Source organism: Misgurnus anguillicaudatus, chromosome 7 (assembly GCF_027580225.2).
Source record: "Misgurnus anguillicaudatus chromosome 7, ASM2758022v2, whole genome shotgun sequence".
NCBI lineage: Eukaryota > Metazoa > Chordata > Actinopteri > Cypriniformes > Cobitidae > Misgurnus > Misgurnus anguillicaudatus.
Window position 1 is genome coordinate 12,962,192 of NC_073343.2, and position 22,388 is coordinate 12,984,579.

The following is a 22,388-nucleotide window of genomic DNA, read 5'->3' on the forward strand; positions in this document are numbered from 1 at the left end:
TAAAATCTTCTAGTTGTGAACAAGAAAAATCCCAAAGTCCTGTTTGACATAATATCTAAGAATATCTCTCCCCCAGTTCCTCAAGTGCCGGTGAATTCTAAGACAGATTGTAATAGGTTTTTACATGCTTTCGTAAAAAAGGTACAAGATATCAGAGTTACTATGATTCCTTCTCCTCATGTCATATTTTGTGGTTCGACATCTCTGTACTCTTGGGATACTTTTTTACCCATCACTCAAAATGATATAAAGGGTCTACTAAGTAAAATGAAGCCATCATCAAGTCCGCTAGATATTTTGCCGGCCTCTCTGTTATTAAATGTGTTTGATTTAGTTGGTCCATATGTGGCTAAATTGATTAATCTCTCCCTTTTAACCGGTTCTGTGCCAAGCCTTTTTAAATAGGCAGTTGTTACTCCCATACGGAAAAAGCCCAATCTAGACTCTTTTGAACCAACTAATTACAGGCCTATATCAAATTACCTTTTTTATCTAAAATCCTTGAGAAAGTGGTGGCAGGGCAATTGACCGCATTCCTCGAGGGAAACAAGCTATTGGATAAGTTTCAGTCGGTTTTTCGCAAATGCCATTCAACAGAGACTGCACTTTTAAAAGTATCAAGCGACATTATGATGGCTGCAGACTCTGGACAATACACTGTGTTAGTTTTACTTGATCTATCATCTGCGTTTGATACATTGGACCATACCATACTGATAAATAGGTTAAGAAATGAAATGGGTTTCTCAGGTTCTGTTCTAAAGTGGTTTTCCTCTTATTTGTGTGACAGATCCTTCTGTGTGTCTGTAAATAACATTCTGTCCGAGCTGTCACCATTATTATGTGGAGTCCCTCAAGGCTCAGTTTTAGGTCCAATTCAGTTTTTATTGTACATTACTCCCCTTGGTGAAATAATTTGTAGTTTTAAAAATGTGTCGTATCATTTTTATGCTGACGACATTCAGTTGTATTGCTCTTTTAATTAGTGAGAGTTTGGAAAGTTAACTGACCTACTGGAATGCTTGTGTCATCTATTAAGATCCGGTTAAACAAAAACTGTCTACAATTAAATACAAATAAGACTGAAACCTTAATTATTGCCCCAGACCAAAAAATCCCTAAAATTAAACAACACCTCTGTTCTCTACAATCATCTGTCAAACCAGGCCTAAGAAACCTTGTTGTATTGTTTGACCAATCAATGTCATTGGATGGTCACTCTAGACTGATGGTCAGAAATTGTTTTTATCATTTACGAAATATCTTCAAATTGAGATTATTGCTGCCTAAAGCTACAGTGGAGTTGATTATTCATGCTTTTATTTCTTCTCGCCTTGATTATTGTAATTCTATTTTTATCTGTTTTAACAAATCTTCCCTGAGTCGCCTTTAACTCGTGCAAAATGCTGCTGCTAGGGTTTTGACAGGAACAAACAGAAGGGCACATATCACACCGATATTATATACACTCCATTGGCTTCCAGTAAAATTTAGAATTGATTTTAAAATTTTAGTTTTTACTTTTAGAGCACTACATGGACAGACCCCTCAATATATTGCATATTTTTTGACTCCGTACTCTTAATCTCGCACTCTACGCTCCTCGAATCACAATCTCCTTAGAGTCCCCAGAACACATCTTAAAACCCGGGGAGATCTGTCCTTTCAGATGATTGCACCAAAGCTTTGGAATGCTCTACCCTTATCGGTATGTGAGGCTTAATCCGTTGAGTCTTTTAAAAAACAACTGACCCCCAGCTCCGACATGTGGTGCTTTCACACTTTCTGGGACCCGAGTTCGATTCCCGGCTCGTGGTCATTTGCCGATCCAATACCCTTCTCTCCTCCCTGTCCTTTCCTGTCCTCTCCAAAACTCACTGTTAAATAAAGGCAAAAACTGGCCAAAAAATAAAACTTTTGAATTATATTACGTTGTATTTGATATTGGTTCAGAGTTACTGTACTTTCAAGTGTTTAGAAAAATAATTTTCTTAATTGGCCAATCCCCTTGATTCTTTTGCTAGTCCAACATTAGTTCTGGAATGTGTGGTTGTCAAGCTAGCCGTCAGGATTTTATCTGTTACAATATGTGCTGTTATGGTAGTTTCAGAGTGGAAAAAGTAAGTGGATCAGTTTACCCCGAGCTGGTTCACTTTACCCCCTTGATTTTTCTGGTTTGTCTCAGTTTACCCCTAAGCTGGGGTAAAGTGAGACACAAGACCACTTTTTTTAAAACAATCATATTTTCACTGCTCTTCGTCCTGAATACATTCTGGTAATTTCCAAAGCTAGGAAACATCCTGAATTAATGGGAAATGTGTAAATTTGACTGATATATCATTTTAGTTCGCTTAGAGGGGAGCAAATGTAAAAAATGTCTCACTTTACCCCACTCTCCCCTACCAAATCACCACGTCGTCAGTACGGACTCCTTACGTCGCAAGATAACCAAGTACGTCCCAGTTACGTAATAAATTCGTACTATTTTGGTAATTTCATAACTTACTGGCAACGTAACTGTTACGTCCTAGGGAGGTAATTTCATTAGGCTACCATTACAGTACCAAATCACCACGTCGCCAGTACGGACTCCTTACGTCGCAAGATAACCAAGTACGTCCCAGTTACGCAATAAATTCGTACTATTTTGGTAATTCCCTAACTTACTGGGAACGTAACTGTTACGTCCCAGGGAGGTAATTTCATTACCTTTACAATTATATTAAACATTAATTTCGTTTTCTATTTAGGTTAGCTTATTAAAACTTTTCAGTCTCAAAGTTTCCCTTAAATAAGTCAAAATAGATTAAATACACACGAACTGCCATTTACATGGGAAACATGAAACAGCGCGCGCCTCCCGCCCAGCTGACCTCAACCAGAGCGCGCGACCGCGCGTGCACAGCAGAACGGTGGCTGACAGGACGCGGTGTTGTTTCTCTGAACTGAGACCCGTTTAAAATACACAATAACTTATTTTAGTTGCTTAAGAGTTATGAAAACAGCATGTTAACATACTTATTAAGGCTCACAGAATCTCGCCCGACAGTATAAACCGTGTTTTATGCTGCACTGACAGGAACCCACTAAACACAGGACGTCGAATAGACGTGCAGATCATGTCTATATTGGGTCCGTCGGTCCATGACCAAATCTGGACATCTATTCGACGTCCAAACTAGGTCCACTATTTGGACGTCCAACCATGACCCTACTTGGACGTCATATTTACGGGCAACATTTGACGTTTAAACTGGGTAATTTTTTGGACGTCATTTGGACGTCATATTTACGGGCAACATTTGACGTTTAAACTGGGTAATTTTTTGGACGTCATTTGGACGTCTATGACAGGCCTATGTCTGTATTACATGATTAGGCCTATAAAAAAATTTTTATTTACAAATATCAGCATTATTGTACCAACATGATTAATACTTACGAATAGTCTATATTATTTTATACAGTACTGTGTTTTCTGCTTTTTAATTTATATACAAATTCATCTAAATGTACAATTAAAAATCTGTAATTAAATGCGTAGTTCGTTACATTACAATATATGATCATACTAACAATTTAACATGAAAAAATTCTCACCTGTTCTCATAATGTTGCGTTCTTGTTATGAATGCAATAAGTGTGCCTTATATACAAAATTAACATATGGCCGTGTGGCTGAGTGGTTAGCGAGATTGGCTTGTAATCCAGAAATCGGTGGTTCGAAACCCGCGGCCGGCAGGAGATGACTGAAGCGTTCGGTGTTGCAATGGATGGGTGAAGTGCAGAGACAATCATTTCTTTTCGCTTTTTTCATGTCTTTTTTCCTTACACGGAGGTCCTAAGGATGTAAACATTTAGACGTGCAGAAGACGTCGCAAAAAAGACGTCGCCTGGCGTTACAAAACAACCCCTTTTATGTACCGAATTCGGACGTCCAAAAATTCCATGAAAAAGACGTCATTCTGACGTCACTTTGCGCAGTGGGAATGTTCATCTGACAGGAAATTTCGTTTTATCAGGTAAGATACTAACTTCACAACAAATACGTGTAGATATTTTTTAACCTTTATTTATTTTATTGTCTTTATTTTAAAGTTTTGTGGGACATGTTTGGTGTTTTGGACTGGTGAAGGTAAGAGCAGCGTTACCCTGGCAACCGGAACATGAAGAGGACCGCGCGCTCTCTCTCCGTCTGACAAAACTACGCCTGCACAATTCAGAAATGACATTTTAAATTAGCTTATATGGAGAATCCATTTAAATGCTCATTTTAACATATGTTTATTTAAATGTTTGTAATGTTCATGTTCAATAAATGAAGTATTCAAGCTCTGAGTCTGTCATTCATATGTTATGGTAAGTCTTATAGTAAATGGGCAAATAAGGACAAGTTAAATTAGTTAACGTTATACTGCAGATGTCCGCCCAAAGAATATTAAATAAAAGATTTAAATTACTACTGGTTACTAACATAAAACTTTTAATCCATTACGTTGTCACGACGTGCCCACGACAGGCAGATTACTTTGCAAAGTTACGTGCAGGCGACAAATCCAGAAATTTCACTTTTCCGGTCGCAACGACGTAACTCGGTTCGTCGCCACGACGTAAGTTTGGTCATCATATTACGTCGACATTACGTAACAGTTACGTATATGTGTTAGCTGGGATGCCATTTAATTGTGGGTGTGTTAAGCTAAAACTAGGTAAAATTGAAGAAGAACGGAAGAAATCAAGAAGTTGAAATAAAAAGAGATGGTACCCTATCGGGAGAAACTAAATGCTACTGCCAAAAAACTTTATTTGGACAAATAAACAACATAGATCCATATGATTTAGCGGCCCAAGACTGGATTACGGATCCAGACGCACTACCTCCGCTTACATATCTGGTCAATTACCTTGTTTTTGCAGGATTTTATTTACACTTTGCAGGAGTTTAAGAGCTATAAATCCCTTCAAGCTTATAGTAAGATGACACTTCTTCTTTTGGAGTCTTATGACGGTTGGCAAACCAGCTATTTACTGACAATGTGTTAATACCTACGTATCTTAATGATTCTATAAAAAAATTCTCAGTTGTAAGTTATTCTGTGCGATGAATCAACACATACATAAGATAGCACTTCTGTTTTGGCCAAGTTATTAAAACAAACAAAATGCTAAATGTTCAGCTAAGGTTATGTTATTTAAAGAGTCACAAGTAGTGGGTTTGAGCAGTTGCATTTTAATAAAAAATATTTGTTACAATCGTCAAAATTGTCTAAATATTTATTTTTATAACTCATGTGGTTAGGGTGATCAGAAATTAATGAATGAATCATACATTTACAAGTTAGTTTGACAGTGTTAGCATAAAAACAAGACAATTTAAGTGGTTCTGCTTTTATTAATCACAAATTACTAAATGACTGAAAATGCAGCGAACACACTCTCGCTGATGCAGGGATTTTTTTGAAAAGTAAACGTTTTTCTCCTGATTGCAGCAGGCAAACCACGTGATCCGGCGTCTTTTCGTCAGCTCCTGCACCGGCTTCCCTTGTTTTTTCCACGAATAAAAGCTGAAAAAACGTATTCCGTTGTTGAGTTTCCTCCCTGAACGATCGCGTGACCTGCTTGATTGAGCAGTACTGACCAAACATATCGAAGTTTATTAAAATCTCAACAGAAAATACAAAAACAACCTCCAACACATGAACTCAAATACAGCGGGATAGGACGCGATCCTGCAAATATGGTGGATTACCCATAATGCAACACCGCGTGACGTCAACTCCACATTCCCTATACAAACACCCTAATAAAGCACAGATGCTTGGAAAATGTAACTAATGTTAAGTATTGTCCACCTCTGCTATCAAGTCCAACTAAATTTAATTTAAGCTGATAAAGTCATTTTTAATGGCATTTTCGCAGCAGCCCCTATGAAAACCAGCTATTTTGAGTTTTGCCACTCAACCGGGCGAGCTCTCGCGTGGTCACGTGGAAAAGTGACGTCAATGCATATTCACCTTATTCCGCCCTGCCCATTTTTAATTCTTCGCTCTTCCGCATTTTGTCAACCGACTTCCGCTAACATGCACAGCGCATTCGGTAGCTAGTTTGGTGGTTAAAAGATTGTAGTTCACTATAACTTTAGTAATATTTATTTATTGTTTTCTCATTTGTTTTCTGTTTTTTAAACCATCTTCGCTTGGGTTTAGGGTTAGATTTCACATTTGTTTAAGCAGGTTATTTAATATACAGGTTTCTCTATGTTTTTATCTATATTTAAGCCATGGTCGCTTGGAGTTGGGGTTAAAGTTGGGGTTTGGGTTAGGATGTCATTTTTATATAATAAAAAGTTGTTCTAACCCTAAACCCAAGCAAAAATGGTAAAAAAAAACAGAAAACAAATAAGAAAACAATAAATAAAACGTCACGAAACGATTCGCCATATCATATGCGTATGCACGCAAAATCGGAATTTGGCGTATCTATTGCACGATAATCACACTGCGTGTCGCAGCAGGTAACCTAGGACATATTTAACTACCTTGTCCTGTAAGAAGGAGTTGATGAAGCAGCATTAAAAATGTATTAAAGTACTATGCATACCAATATTTACACAGTTTGTCGTGTACTGTTACACAATGATTTCGCTTTTTTTAAAGCAAATTTGCACCCCAGCCAGTCCAATAACTCACCAATTCATTTGTAGCCTAATGTACCATGATAGAAATAATTTGCAAACTTGCCAGGATTTATTATTTCAAATCAGGAGACTTAAATCCTTTTAAGTGGAATCTAAAGCTCACATATGGTTTAAGAAATTCCTGATAGATAACATCTGGTCACATTGTAAAGGCTTAATATAACTGCATGGCAGGTACCATCTGATCACATAGTAGGCTAAAGGTTTAATATAACTGCACAACAGATCACACTGTAAAGCTTTAATATAACTGCATGACAGGTAACATCTGATCACATAGTAAAGGTTTAATATAACTGCATGACAGGTAAAATCTGATCACACTGTAAAGGTTTAATATAACTGCATGACAGGTAACATCTGATCACATAATAAAGGTTTAATAGTATTAAACTTTACTATGTGATCTGTTGTGCAGTATTAATTAATACTAATTAATATTAATTAATACTGCACAACAGATCACATAGTAAAGGTTTAATATAACTGCATGGCAGGTAACATCTGATCACATTGTAAAGGTTTAATATAACTGCACAACATCTGATTACATTGTAAAGGTTTAATATAACTGCATGACAGGTAACATCTGATCACATTGTAAAGGTTTAAAATAACTGCATGACAGGGAACATCTGATCACATAGTAAATGTCACGGTAGGATAAGTCCATCGTGACTTTCTGTGTTGTGTTTGTCTGTATGACTGAAGTGTGCGTGTGCGTGTCTGATCACTAATGACCTGAGTGAGTGCAGGTGTGCGTGATTGCTTTGCTCCAGCTGGTGGTAGTTACTCAAACGGCATATATACTCACCCATTCTCTCTTCCCACTGCCAGATGATTATGCTACGTTGTCTTACCTGTGTTATCGTGTCGTGTGTTCCTGTGGTCTCGTCTTCGCTTGGAGTTCTGCCTGTCTGTGTATCCGGTTTCATCCGTCATCTTGACTTCACCCACGAACACAAGGATTTGTCACCGCAGCCTTTGTCTGTCTATCATTACTATCATATCATCTGTGTCATCTGTTTAATAAACCGTTTTTCATCGTAACTGCATTTGCTTTCTGATCTTTACATCCAGTCATCACAGAATCATCTGGCCACTATGGAAGCAGCAGGTAAAGGATCCCCGGCTCGGTTTGAAGAGTTTATCTCCGCTGCCATACATCGCTTCACCACCCAGGACAGCCGGATTGAGGAACTGAGCCGGGGAATGAAGGACATGACAGACAAAGTGTCCGAGCTCACCCAGGCGATCCAACAGCTGACGCTACCCACTGCGCCACCCGCACCGTCTGTTCCTTCTACACCACCCGCGAGCGCGTCCCGTCAGGAACCAAGACTTTCTACGCCAGAGAAATACGCAGGTGATCCAGAATGTTGTAGACCATTTCTATCTCAATGCTCTCTCCATTTCTTTCTTCAGCCCCAGTCCTACATTACGGAGGAGAGTAAAGGAACGCATTGGAACGAAGAGGCGCAGTGGGATATTTTCCTGCATGGGTTAACCGGCCACATCCAGCGCGAACTTCAACATGGGGAGATTCCAGCTTCTCTCAATGGTCTCATTGATGCGGCTATCCGAGCGGATATTCGTCTGAGGAGTATTCCGGCTTACGACGATGATGGTTGTTCTCACGCTGTTCTGGAAGGAAGACCGTCGTCGAGAGAGAGTGCGGCCGGTTCCTCCATGTCCGATCCGGAGCCCATGCAGGTGGGTCGAGCTCGGCTTTCCCGGGAGGAGAGGATTCGCCGTCGATCGCTGGGGTTTTGCTTATACTGCGGAGAGGCCGGGCACCTCCTCCATCGGTGTCCGGTAAAAGGCAACGCCCGGGAGTAGTGCTGGGGTTACTTTCGGGCGGAATCTCTTCAGCAAAGACCCCTTTAACATCTACCCTCCTCCCGGCGAAGCTGCGGTGGCGCAACACACATCTCACCTGTGACGCACTACTGGACTCGGGAGCCGAGGGGAATTTAATCGATCACCACTTTGCACGTAAACTCCAGGTTCCGTTGACAGCTCTCTCCAAACCCATTTCACCCTTCGCACTCAATGGTAGTGAATTATCTGTCATCACTCACATCACGGACCCGGTCACCATCTGTATTTCTGGCAATCATTCTGAGACTTTGCAGTTTTATGTCACCATTTCCCCTCTGGCTCCCATTGTACTTGGACATCCTTGGCTGCTTAAACACAACCCATCTGTCAACTGGAGATTAGGAACTATCACCGGTTGGAGTGAAGCTTGTCATAAGTCTTGTCTCTGCTTGTGTACCTGTCTCTGCGTCTGTGTTTCAGGAGGAGACGGTGGACTTAACTAATGTGCCCGTGGAGTATCAGGACCTGAAGGGAGTGTTCAGTAAGTCTCGGGCCGATTCTCTACCTCCTCATCATCCCTATGACTGTGCCATAGAGTTATTGCCAGGTACGTCTCCGCCTAAGGGCAAGCTTTACTCTCTTTCTGTTCCTGAGATGAAGGCCATGGAGAAATACATTTCTGATTCTCTAGCAACCGGGTTCATCCGCCCTTCTTCATCTCCAGCGGGGGCGGGGTTCTTTTTTGTTAGTAAGAAGGATGGATCTTTGCGACCTTGTATTGACTACCGAGGGTTGAATAACATTACGGTAAAGAATACTTATCCTTTGCCGTTAATGTCTTCAGCTTTCGAGAGGTTGCAAGGAGCCTCCGTTTTCACAAAATTGGATTTACGCAATGCTTATAATTTGGTTCGCATAAGGGAGGGGGACAAATGGAAAACTGCATTTAACACCCCTAGAGGCCATTTTGAGTACTGCGTGATGCCTTTCGGGCTATCTAACTCGCCGGCAGTTTTCCAAGCACTCGTTAATGACGTGTTGCGAGACATGGTAGACCAGTTTCTGTATGTTTACCTGGATGACATACTGATTTTTTCTTCGTCTCTCCAGGAACATGTGCAACACGTACGAGGAGTGCTTCTTAGGTTGCTAGAGAATGGGCTTTTTGTCAAGGCGGAGAAATGCGAATTTCATGCACAGTCTGTTTCTTTCCTAGGGCACATCATTTCGACTGAGGGTGTCTGTATGGATCCGGAGAAGGTTAACCCCCAGGGGTCCAAAAACGCGGGGACGCGTTTTGACGTGTTTTCTCCTTATCATAGCAGAATCAACTTAAAATACTCCATCATTAATAATCAAACACTTACGTGTTTGACATCATTTGAAACTCTGAAGGGTCCTCTTAAATTAGTGTACATTCACAATAACAACAGTTTTTTGTGTTTTTGTCAAATAAAGAAAATAAACAGGGTGCTCATTCAGACATTTCAGTCTCCGCCAGCTGTCTCTCAAATCACGTTACAAAAATTAGTTGAAACTCAGCGAATACTCGTCACACAAACATAATACACATATCCAAAGAAAGCCTGAAATGTCTACTTTTAAACAAGCTAATTATTATCAAAAACAAATATTTCCTGTTTATATAATCTGCATTGAAGTAAAGAGAGTACCGTTTTTCGTGGCTGAGCTCATTATCTCTAATGCGGTCACGCCCACACGCTGTTGACATGGTAATGAAGAGACGAGCTGTTCAAACCAGCAAAGCGTAATGTTTGATAAGATTTAAAGACTTTAGCGCATGTTTGGATTATAAACTTTATACACACACGTGAGGAATATCTTCATTTATGTCTGGACATTGAGGAAGAGAAGCATTTATCTTTAACGTTACCTAAGAAGAAGAACAATGGAAGGCGCAATGGAGGCGGATATATTCCTGAAGAAACTGTAAGTCATTTGTCTTCATTTATATTTGCTATCATGTAATATGTTATGGCTTGTGCAGTTCAGTCTACATAAGCAACCTCAACAGACTGCACGCCTCGGATTGAAAAACGTTCGCATTGTTTACAAACGAGTAACTTACGCGTGATCACGTAATGGCGGATTTCATTGTTTGCTGTACAGTGTTAGACACAGTTATTCACTTTCGTATCCTTCATGGCAACTTTGAGTAAAGCTGCACTGCTGTGTCTTTTAAGTGTGTGCTGTAAGATTCCATGTTTACATGCTTATTTACAAACGAGTACGCGTGATCACATAATGGCGGATTTCATTGTTACATGCTGTACAGTAGACACTTTCGTATCCTTCATGGCAACTTGAGTAATGCTGCACTGGGGGGGTCTGCTGTAATATAATATTGTTTACATGCAACGCATTCCATACTTTGCGTTTTACACGCGACACCGTTTTATTATGAGCTCCGCGTTGTTTACACGGAGACTCGCCTTTTTTTTTTAATTATAAATTATAAATTTACCTTGGCCAGTCTACGTAGGTGACACAAATCACGTGACCAAATGGTGGCGCAGCGGTAGTGCGTTAGGCCGCCATGTGGTAGACCCGGGTTCGAAACCCGCCTAGGCCAAGTTTTTTTTATACAGTATATTGAGTTTAGGCGACCACCGTTACAAGTGCTATCATTTACCCATCAGTTATGTATGTAAGGGTATTTCTGTGGACAATTTATGCTAACAGCTGTTCATAACTCTCTTACAGGTCTGCATCCCTCTCATCAGTAAACTATGAAGTGGAAAAACATATTCACACTCTTTGGACATAAAGTTGTATGGTAACATGAGCCACATGAAGTTTACAGCTCTGTTGTTTATCAGTTTCTTATACAAGTTAAGTTTTTGAATAGGGTCCTACTGACCTTCATTTCTATTTTGATTATATTGTTAACTTCTTAATAAACCTCAAACAAACATGTTCATTTGTCCTCACATTCTTTACTGTAGTTCCCTCCTCCCTCATTATGCAGATCATTATGCAGCTAATTATGCGAGCCTTTGTTTGCTAGCTGTCAATCAATCCTTCTCGCATACGGCCCCTCTTAACAAAAAGTGTCTTACAATTTCTAAATCAATATATTGGTTTATGAGAGTAGGCAGGATGATTTTCACATCATTTTAAAGAAAAAACTCTAGACTACTAGATTCTGTTTAGGAAAGTCTTGTTAAAACATGTTTAGTATGGGTTTTGTGGACTTATATCAGTGACTTAAAATTTTAGCTTTTTAAAAAAACACGCATAAACCTTTTTCTCTCGAAAATACAAACATGTACATACATGTAGCTCATATAATATTTTAGCCCAGTTTGTGCTGAACACAGTGGTATGAGACACTTGCCATTATTATGTTTTAAAGCAACTGAAAAAAGACCAAATGTAAGAGCATGTCAGAACCTCTGACAGTGTCCCAAAATGGTCGGACCCCAGAGGGTTAAGGCTGTGGTTGATTGGCCATCCCCAGAGTCTCGCAAGGCCCTGCAGAGATTTCTGGGGTTCGCCAATTTTTACCGGCGTTTTATTCGCAATTTCAGCCAACTAGCCACACCTCTGACTGCCTTGACCTCCACTAGTACTGCGTTCAGGTGGCCGGAGGCAGCCCAGACTGCTTTTACCAAACTGAAAGGCTGCTTTGTTTCAGCCCCAATTCTTGTGGCCCCTGATCGTAAACGTCAGTTCATAGTGGAGGTCGATGCGTCAGATGTGGGGGTAGGAGCCGTGTTATCTCAACGCACATCCTCAGACGGAAAGGTGCATCCCTGCGCGTTTTATTCCCATCGTTTATCACCTGCCGAACGTAATTATGACATTGGTAATCGGGAGTTGTTGGCTGTTAAACTAGCACTGGAAGAATGGCGTCATTGGCTTGAGGGGTCGGGTGTGCCTTTCATAGTTTACACTGATCACAAGAATCTCGAATACATCAAATCTGCTAAACGTTTGAACTCTAGGCAGGCTCGGTGGGCTTTATTTTTCAGTCGTTTCGATTTCACTTTGTCCTACGTCCAGGTTCTAAAAACACCAAACCTGATGCTTTGTCCCGCATTTTTGAGCGTTCTGATCGTGCCTCCTCTCCCGAGCCCATTTTACCAGAGACCATATTCATCTCCGCGCTCTCATGGGAGATCGAATCGAAGGTAACCAAAGCCTTAGAAGGGGTAACGCCCCCGGCCCGTTGTCCACTGAACCGGTTATTTGTGCCAGAGGGACTGAGATCAGAGGTACTTAAATGGAGCCATAATTCCAGTATAGCTTGCCATCCAGGGGTCAGTCGAACCAAGTTTTTGGTTAAGCAACGGCTTTGGTGGCCAGGGATGGCTCGTGACACACACGATTTTGTATTGGCTTGTTCGGTTTGTGCTGTGGGTAAGGCGTCTAATCGTCCTCCTGACGGATTACTTAGACCGCTGCCAGTCCCTTCGAGACCCTGGTCCCATATTTCGCTCGATTTCATTACCGCCCTCCCACCCTCCCAGGGTAATACGGTGATTTTAACCGTAGTGGACCGATTCTCGAAGGCGGCTCATTTTATTCCCTTGCCCAAATTGCCTTCAGCCAAGGAGACAGCGGTCGCTATCGTTGATCACGTATTCCGGTTACATGGCCTTCCGACAGACGTGGTCTCCGATAGGGGTCCCCGATTTATATCTAAATTTTGGCGAGAGTTCTGCAGATTGCTAGGGGCTACGGTTAGTCTGTCTTCGGAGTTTCATCCTCAGACCAATGGTCAAACCGAACGAGCCAATCAGGATGTGGAAAGAGTGTTGCGATATTTGGTCTCTAAGAATCCTTCCTCCTGGAGCCAACAACTCTCTATGGTGGAGTACATGCACAATTCATTACCAGTGTCAGCTACTGGCCTATCTCCGTTTAAGTGTAGTTTAGGGTACCAACCACCATTATTTCCCAGTCTGGAGTCCGAGGTCGCGGTCCCCTCCGCGCACGCTTTCGTCCAGAGGTGTCGTCGCACTTGGAGTAGGGCACGTGAGGTCATACTCCAAGTGAGACAACGCACCAAGGCCAAGGCCGATCGCCACCGGTCGAAGCCTCCCGTTTACGTCGTGGGTCAAAAAGTGTGGCTTTCTACTCAGAATATTCCGATGCGTTCCGTCTCGAATAAGTTGACTCCCAAATTTATAGGTCCATTTTCTGTTGCTAAGATCATTAATCCAGTAACAGTCCGCCTTAATCTTCCTCCTGTGTACAGACGAATTCATCCGGTTTTCCACATTTCCAAAATCAAACCCGTGTTTAAATCTCGTCTTAATCCGCCTGTCCCGGTCCCCCCCCCGCCTCGTATTGTAGATGGGGAACCAACTTATTCGATTAATCGTATTCTGGACGCTAGACGGAGGGGACGCGGATTTCAGTACTTGGTGGATTGGGAAGGTTACGGTCCGGAGGAGAGAAGTTGGGTTCCTGCTCGGGACATATTGGATCACTCCCTTATTGATGATTTCCATCGCAGGTCAAGGAGCCCGGGAACGTCAGGTGACGTCCGGGGGGGAGGGGGTACTGTCACGGTAGGATAAGTCCATCGTGACTTTCTGTGTTGTGTTTGTCTGTATGACTGAAGTGTGCGTGTGCGTGTCTGATCACTAATGATCTGAGTGAGTGCAGGTGTGCGTGATTGCTTTGCTCCAGCTGGTGGTAGTTACTCAAACGGCATATATACTCACCCATTCTCTCTTCCCACTGCCAGATGATTATGCTACGTTGTCTTACCTGTGTTATCGTGTCGTGTGTTCCTGTGGTCTCGTCTTCGCTTGGAGTTCTGCCTGTCTGTGTATCCGGTTTCATCCGTCATCTTGACTTCACCCACGAACACAAGGATTTGTCACCGCAGCCTTTGTCTGTCTATCATTACTATCATATCATCTGTGTCATCTGTTTAATAAACCGTTTTTCATCGTAACTGCATTTGCTTCCTGATCTTTACATCCAGTCATCACAGTAAAGGTTTAATGCACAACAGATCACACTGTAAAGGTTTAATATGCCTGACTGCCAGGTAACATCTGATCACAGGTTTATAAAAATAACTATGGACTAAGAAACAGCTAACTTTTCAGCATGACCACCCTGCAATAAATTAAGACGTAGCTGATCCCAAGCATATATCTGGAAGCTGTTGGTGTATGTACTGGTAAAGTGCTCGGCAACTGAATGTAATACATGCAATATTAACCCTGTGTAAAGCTGATAAAGATGGTTGTTTCTCAGCAGAGTTATGTACATTTGTGCCAGCTCAACATATTGGAGCAGTTTCTCGGACAGGGTTTAAAGGACTAGGCCTTAATTATATTAGGACATTTTAGTTTTTACAAACAAACCTACAAAAAAAAGACTGGTGACAAAACAAAGGTACACATATATGTTGAGGTATGTCAGTACAAAGTGTTTTTAAAGGACAAGTTCGGTATTTTACACTTAAAGCCCTGTTTTCAGATTGTTTATGATGAAATAGAACGGTGTTGACTGAAATTTGGACATATGATGCTGTTCTGAGAATTTTCAGGTGTTTGTTCTATCACTTCCCACCTCTACAATAGTGATAGGTGCACTGAAACAATCCTTTCTAAAAGGCATTAAACTTTCGTTTACAAAGATGTGAAACTCACAGAGTGGTCAGGGGTGTTCCCTGATATGCTCACACAAAAATCGCTGCAAAAAATGCTTTCCAACAGGTTTTATCGTAGTTTTTGTCCAACTCCATTGACTTGTATTAGATGTGCTGTGAGTTACGGTATTACTCCGCGCTGGGAACTTTGTTTGTATTCTTGCAATTGGCAAAGGCGGATTATCGCCACTATCTGGGCTGGAGTGTCTATTATTTGAAGCTCTCAACGGAAGAATGTACGGGTGTGAGGCGTTTGGAAAAATAGGTCCACAAGTTTACAACGAATGCTAAAACACCTGTTGGAAAGCTTTTGCAGCGATTTTTGTGTAAGCATATCAGTGAACACCCCTGACCACTCGGTGAGTTTTACGTCTTTGTAAACGAAAGTTTAATGCATTTTAGAAAGGATTGTTCCAGTGCACCTACACCCATTGTAGAGGTGGGAGGCGATACAACAAACACCCGAAAATTCCCGGGACAGCACCACACGTTCAAATTCCAGTCAAAACAGTTCTATTTCATCATAAACAATCTGAAAACATGGCTTTAAGTGTAAAATACCGAACTTGTCCTTTAAATTATTGTAGCTCAAATATGCATTTTAGCCTGGGACCAGGATAAGCCCTGTTTTCCGCACCATTGTTTTCCCATATCAGATGTAGGTTGCTTCAGGTTGAGTTGTAATTAAAAGTTTAGTTGTGGCCAGAGACTGATGGATCCTCCTATTGTGTTTCTGCATCACAGTTTAGGAACATGTTGATTGCATCATCCTTGTCCACTGCATCACATCTGTGAAAATAATATAACCATAAACATTTTTATGTTAGCATTTAAAATAAACTTGCATCATGAGAATTAATATATAAATGGCACCCATACTTAAACAGAACAGTGTGTGAGAGAGAGAAGACAGTAGCGTTATACACACAACCTCTAACTTCAGTGTTAAATAATTTGTTGTTTAATTGGACATTATCCATATCTAAATGAGAAATGAACTGACCTCCTAACATCTGAAATCTTGGTAACTTGTAGGAATCACGTGGTCTACTGTAAGAATGTAATGTACTATAATATTTCATTGTACTATCGTAAATATAAAAATATAGGTGGGCAATGAAAATCATTCAAAATAGTTGCATTTTATTAGCTAACGTTACAGATCTTAAGTGTGTTCATAGAACGGACTTCACAAATTTAACGTTAGGCAAACAAGCACAGTTAGCTAAGTTAGCGTACCTGAAAACTGACCATCTTTTCAACACCCGGTGTGGCTTAAAGTTACTGGAACATCGTAGCCAAACTATAACTTGGGATAAGGGTGTTCCTCAGTCGGCTTCCCATCGATTAAAATTGGTAAGAAACAAACATAAAGGTGCTTGAGTGAGCTTTTTAAGTTTAACGCCTTTAGCCACTGCCGCCTCAGCTGCTCATTATCTTTATGCGGCCGGAAGTACGTTGACAAAATGAGCGCAATGGCGACGCCCTTGTTGTCATGAAAAACAAGGTGAATACCAAGATGGCCGCTCGAACTCTGCGCTGGCTTCACCTCACACTGTTACGTTAAGCGTTCTATGTGCAATCCAGTCATTTATATAGCTCAGTGGACTCAACGCGATAATGAGCTGCGCGCCCGGTGTGCGACCCCCTTTAGTCAATTTTTTTAGGAAGGTGACGATATTTAAAAAATTTTATGGATTATACATTTAAGCGACTTGTAGTGCAGTCAGGGCCGGGGTACACAGTTTATAATTAGTATCTTTGTTCACTAAGGGTGTGATTAAACTTCTATACCGCCAAAAACCATTAAAATATTTGTTTAAACATTTTTTTTATCAAAAGCGAATGTTTAAATACTAATTAAAAACAATTGTTAGCAGTTTGTGTTATTAATGGTCTACGTCTTTTCTAACTGTATTTGATTCTTTGGAAAATGACATAAATGAGATGTGCAGATCAGGGATGTAGCAAGCTTTTAAAAAGTGTGGGGGATGGATAAAATTTTAAATTTGATATTGGTCCCGTACACACTGCATATTAATTCGGTTGTCACTTCACCTTTTAATGCTTAATCCTGTTCTGTACACACACAGTTCAGTAATTTACGGGACTCACAACCGCATTCTCTTGTGGAGAGACGCAAGAGAAAGACGCAAGAGAGAGACGCAAGAGAGTGGCAACACTGTTATCGGAGCTCCGCCGAGTTCATCATCTAAATCTTACTTTCTTACTATCTTGTTCCTATCTATATAATATAACGTACTAGTTCATCTTAGGAATACCTTACCGTGACGATTATTCAACAGTTTCAATAAGTGAAACGATTTATCACTGGTAAACACCCAGTATTAGCATATAGCCCGGTAGCATTAGCAAACGAGGAAATGCTGCTCCGTGCATTGGAGCTCCGTCGAGTTCATAATCTAAATCCTATTTTCTTACTATCTCGTTCCTATCTATATAATATAACATACTAATTTATCTTAGGAATACTTTACCGTGACGATTTTTGAACAGTATTAATAAGTAAAACGATCTATCACTAGTAAACACCTAGTGCTAGCATATAGCCCACTAGCAGAAACAAATGTGCCGATTGAAGTTAGCACTTGCTCACTGTCTGTTTACTGTAAATCTGCCTTCTTTTTCGATCTAATGGCGGACTCATCCGATGTATGTTTTTCAGACCTTTCCTCACCAGAGCGGGAAGCTGTGGAGGAGTTGTGTCCCGGCATTAGCACCAGGCGGTACAGCGTGCCTCACATCACCCTGGCTCCAGGCACCCGGAGACGACCGAGGCACGCAACGAGCGAGCACCCATCTCGATGCAGCTTCACGGACCGCGGTCTGGCGAACGGAGACGCCATCGCCCAGCATGAAAACGGTAAGACTCCGCTTGTCATTGTAACCTGCACTACTTGCCACATGTACAGTTTAGCTTCTTCCGTCAGCATAGAGGGGTTTACATGTGCTAAGTGTATTGAAGTAGTAAGGCTGACGGAGAAGGTTGCAGAACTAGAAGCGCGCATCCGAACGCTAGTTGAGGACAGTAAGACCGCTAATGTTAATGTTACAAACACTGTTTCGGGTGCGCCTAGTGTTAAGCGTAATACACTTGGCTCGGTTCCGACTTCAGAGTCAAGGCGGCTGACTAACTGGGTGACTGTCAGGCGGCCTAGTCGCATTCGGCATCCAAATCACGTTCCTGTTTTAATATCAAACAGATTTTCTCCACTCAGCAATACACCGGCTGAGACATCTGTTAAAGGTGCCCTGGTTATTGGAGATTCTATACTCAGGAACGTTGGCATTGAGGCACCAGCCACCATAGTCGATTGTATACCGGGAGCCAGAGCGTCTGACATTAGATCCAAACTTAAAGTGCTGGCTAATGCTAACCGTAAGTTTTCTAAGATTGTTATTCACGCCGGCACGAATGACACCAGACTCCGCCAGTCGGAGATCACCAAAGATACTATTAAAGAGGTGTGTGAAATTGCAAAAACAATGTCAGACAATGTAATTTGCTCTGGTCCCCTCCCCGCCTACCGGGGGGATGAAACTTACAGTAGATTAGTGTCTCTTCATGGCTGGATGTCAAAGTGGTGCCCTCAGCATAACGTAGGGTTTATAGACAATTGGAAGCATTTCCGGGGAAGACCTGACCTGCTAAAGAGAGATGGCCTCCATCCGTCTCCGGAAGGAAGTGCTATACTCTCTAGAAATCTGACCAATAGTCTTACTTTTGATATTGTCTGACTATCCAGGGCCCAGGTCAGGAAACAGACAGATCGGCTTACCCATCAGTCTGTTAGCTGCCTTGACATGTCAAGATCACATATATCCCAGCACATAGAGCCTTTTTTAACAGAGTACCAACACATCTCGACTGTGTCTGTTCCTCGAACAAATAAATACAGAGCACCGTTTACCTCGTCTCGTACAAATCTTATTAACATAAAACTAGAACATAATACATTAACAGATGAAACTCAAATGTTAAAATTCGGCCTTCTTAACATTAGATCACTTACCAACAAAGAACCAATTATCAATGAAATAATTACTGACCAAAACTTAGATGCACTCTGTTTAACAGAAACCTGGCTTAAAGCAGACGATTACACCAGTTTAAACGAATCCACCTCACAAGACTATTATTATAAACATGTTCCTCGTCTAATGGGGAGAGGGGGTGGTGTAGCTACAATATACAATAAAATATTCAAAGTAAACCATAAATCCAACCTAAAATTTAATTCGTTTGAAATAATACTGTTAAATATGGAAATAACTGATCGCAACAAACGACTTTCGTTCATTTTAGCTACCATATATAGGCCTCCAGGCCACCACACAGATTTTCTTAAAGAAATAGCAGACTTCCTATCTGAGCTTACAGTCACTGTAGATAAAGCTCTTATCGTTGGTGATTTTAATATCCATGTGGATAATCCAAAAGATGCATTAGGACGTGCGTTTATGGATGTTCTAAATTCTCTCGGCATTAAACAAAACGTGTCAGGGCCCACGCATACTCGTAATCACACACTAGACTTAATTCTGTCACTCGGACTCAATATTAATGACATCGAAATATCACCCCAGAGCGATGCCGTTTCAGACCATTGCCTTGTGTCATGCACAATACTTCTAGATAGGACCGCTCAGTCTACAACATGCTATAGATTAGCCAGAACAATAATTTCCACCACTAAAGATAGCTTTATTAGCACTCTTCCAGACCTGTCTCAAATGAAACATGTAGCAGATAATCGTGAAGATCTAGATATTATAATAGAAAACCTGAACAACGTCTGCTCTAGCACGTTGGATGCCGTTGCTCCCATTCGAAAAAATATAATCAAAGAAAAACCGCCAGCTCCATGGTATGACCATCATACTGCAGCCCTTAAAAAAGTAGCTAGAAAAATGGAAAGAAACTACCGAAGCACAAAGTTAGAGGTATGGCGTTCAGCATGGAAAGAGAGTGTTCAACACTACAGACAGGCTATTAAAACTGCCAGATCTACCTATCTCAGTACGCTTATTAAAGAAAATCATAACAACCCTCGTTTTCTATTTAGCACAGTTGCGAAACTGACTAGAAACAAAGAACAAACAGAAACCAATAGTAAACTCCAACACAATAGTGATGACTTCATGAACTTCTTTACTAACAAAATTATGTTTATTAGGGAAAACATAGAAACTACGCAAGCAGCCATCACTCTACCCAATAGTACATTTTCCACTACATTACCAAACGAACATCTTGAGTCATTTAATCCTACTACAATAGAAGAGCTCTCTAAACTAGTAACGTCATCCAAATCATCGTCCTGTATACTAGACCCCGTTCCCACAAAATTACTAAAAGAGGTATTTCATGTAGTGTCAGACACGGTACTTAATATCTTTAACTCATCTCTAGAATTAGGATACGTTCCAACAGCTTTCAAACTAGCAGTTATTAGACCGCTCATTAAAAAGCAAAACCTTGACCAGGGAGATCTTAATAACTTTAGACCAATCTCAAATCTACCTTTTCTTTCTAAAATATTAGAAAAAGTAGTGGCAAGCCAGCTACGCACATTCGTAGAAAATAATAATACATATGAAAAGTTCCAATCAGGATTCAGGCCCCACCATAGCACAGAGACAGCGCTGCTTAGAGTTACAAATGACCTCCTATTAACATCCGATCGTGGTGAAATCTCAATCCTTATATTACTAGACCTTAGTGCAGCCTTTGACACAATAGATCACACAATCTTACTCAATAGACTAGAAAACTATGTTGGCATCAGTGGTCAGGCGTTAGCCTGGTTCAGATCGTATCTAACCAATCGATATCACTTTGTTTATGTAAATGAGGAAGAGTCATATCACTCCCCCGTTAAATACGGCATACCTCAGGGATCAGTTCTAGGCCCTATCCTATTCTCGTTATATATGTTACCTCTAGGAGACATTATCAGGAAACATAACATAAGTTTTCACTGCTATGCGGATGATACCCAGCTTTACATCTCGTCGCATCCTAGCGAAACCCACCAGTTTTCTAAGCTAACAGACTGCATTAGTGATATTAGGGACTGGATGGCACAAAACTTTCTTATGCTAAACTCCAATAAAACAGAGATACTTATTATTGAACCGAATCGCTACAAACATAATATGTCAGATTACAAGTTGCCCATAGATGGCTGCATGGTGGTGCCATCTTCCACGGTTAAGAATTTAGGCGTAATGTTCGACAGCAATCTATCTTTTGATAGTCATATCGCCAACATCTGCCGCACAGCATTCTTCCATCTTAGAAATATCTCAAAAATACGCCATATGCTGTCTGCATCAGACGCAGAAAAGCTTATACATGCTTTTATGACCTCTAGAATAGGCTATTGTAACTCGTTACTCGGGGGATGCCATGCAAATCAGGTAAACAAGCTACAGCTGGTTCAAAATGCCGCCGCAAGAGTGCTTACTCGATCTAAAAAGTATGACCACATCAGTCCAATTCTGGCATCTTTACACTGGCTACCAGTTAAATATCGTATACAATTTAAAATATTACTAATCACCTACAAAGCCTTAAATGGCTTAGCGCCTTCGTATATTAAAGCTACTATCAGAATACAATCCATCACGTAAACTGAGCTCACAAAATTCTGGTCACTTAATTATCCCTAGAATATCAAAAGTGTCTAAAGGTGGTAGATCCTTTTCCTACTTAGCCCCTAAGCTCTGGAATGATTTACCAAATAATGTTCGAGTATCAGACACAGTCGATCAATTTAAATCTAAACTTAAGACATTCTTCTTTAACAAAGCATTCACATAAAATGTCCAGTAAATGTACTTTTCCCGCAGTAGTTAGTTTGTCTAGAACAAAGCACTCACATACCTCATATGGGTAATATACTATTGCCGCAATAGTTAGCCTGTCTGGAACCGAGCCGACTTGAACCACTATAATGTTTGACACTTGCATTGCATGCGAACGGCCCCTACGCTAATAGAATTCTGTTTTTCTCTCCCTGTCTCGTCCTCGGCCACGAGGACCATGAGACAAACAGACCCAGTTCCGGTTGCTGTGAAGATCATTGCATCACTGATCCACTGGCTGTCCTTCAACGTGATGACCAGCCGATGCCCGACCAACGACCACCGGCTAAACCAGTTTAATTCGCTTACCCGCCTCCTATCCCTACCGTTTCTCTATATATA

At 41.0% G+C, this 22,388-nt stretch overlaps 1 protein-coding gene and 2 long non-coding RNA genes across 3 annotated transcripts in view; all 3 read left to right on the forward strand.

Annotated features, from left to right (window-relative positions):
• The window catches only part of zbtb8a (zinc finger and BTB domain containing 8A), a 163,013-nt gene extending 144,950 nt beyond the window's left edge, over positions 1 to 18,063 (forward strand). Inside the window, exon 4 of the mRNA XM_055173219.2 lies at positions 17,842 to 18,063. Coding sequence (XP_055029194.1) covers positions 17,842 to 18,063 — 222 coding nt within the window. The remainder of the gene's footprint in view (positions 1 to 17,841) is intronic.
• Positions 3,691 to 4,331, forward strand: LOC141365272 (uncharacterized). Its single transcript, XR_012370490.1, has 2 exons — positions 3,691 to 4,022; positions 4,099 to 4,331. It is a non-coding gene; the product is annotated as an uncharacterized lncRNA (long non-coding RNA).
• LOC141365270 (uncharacterized) lies at positions 9,714 to 11,455 on the forward strand. Its single transcript, XR_012370485.1, has 2 exons — positions 9,714 to 10,468; positions 11,243 to 11,455. It is a non-coding gene; the product is annotated as an uncharacterized lncRNA (long non-coding RNA).
• Positions 18,064 to 22,388: the final 4,325 nt, after the last annotated feature.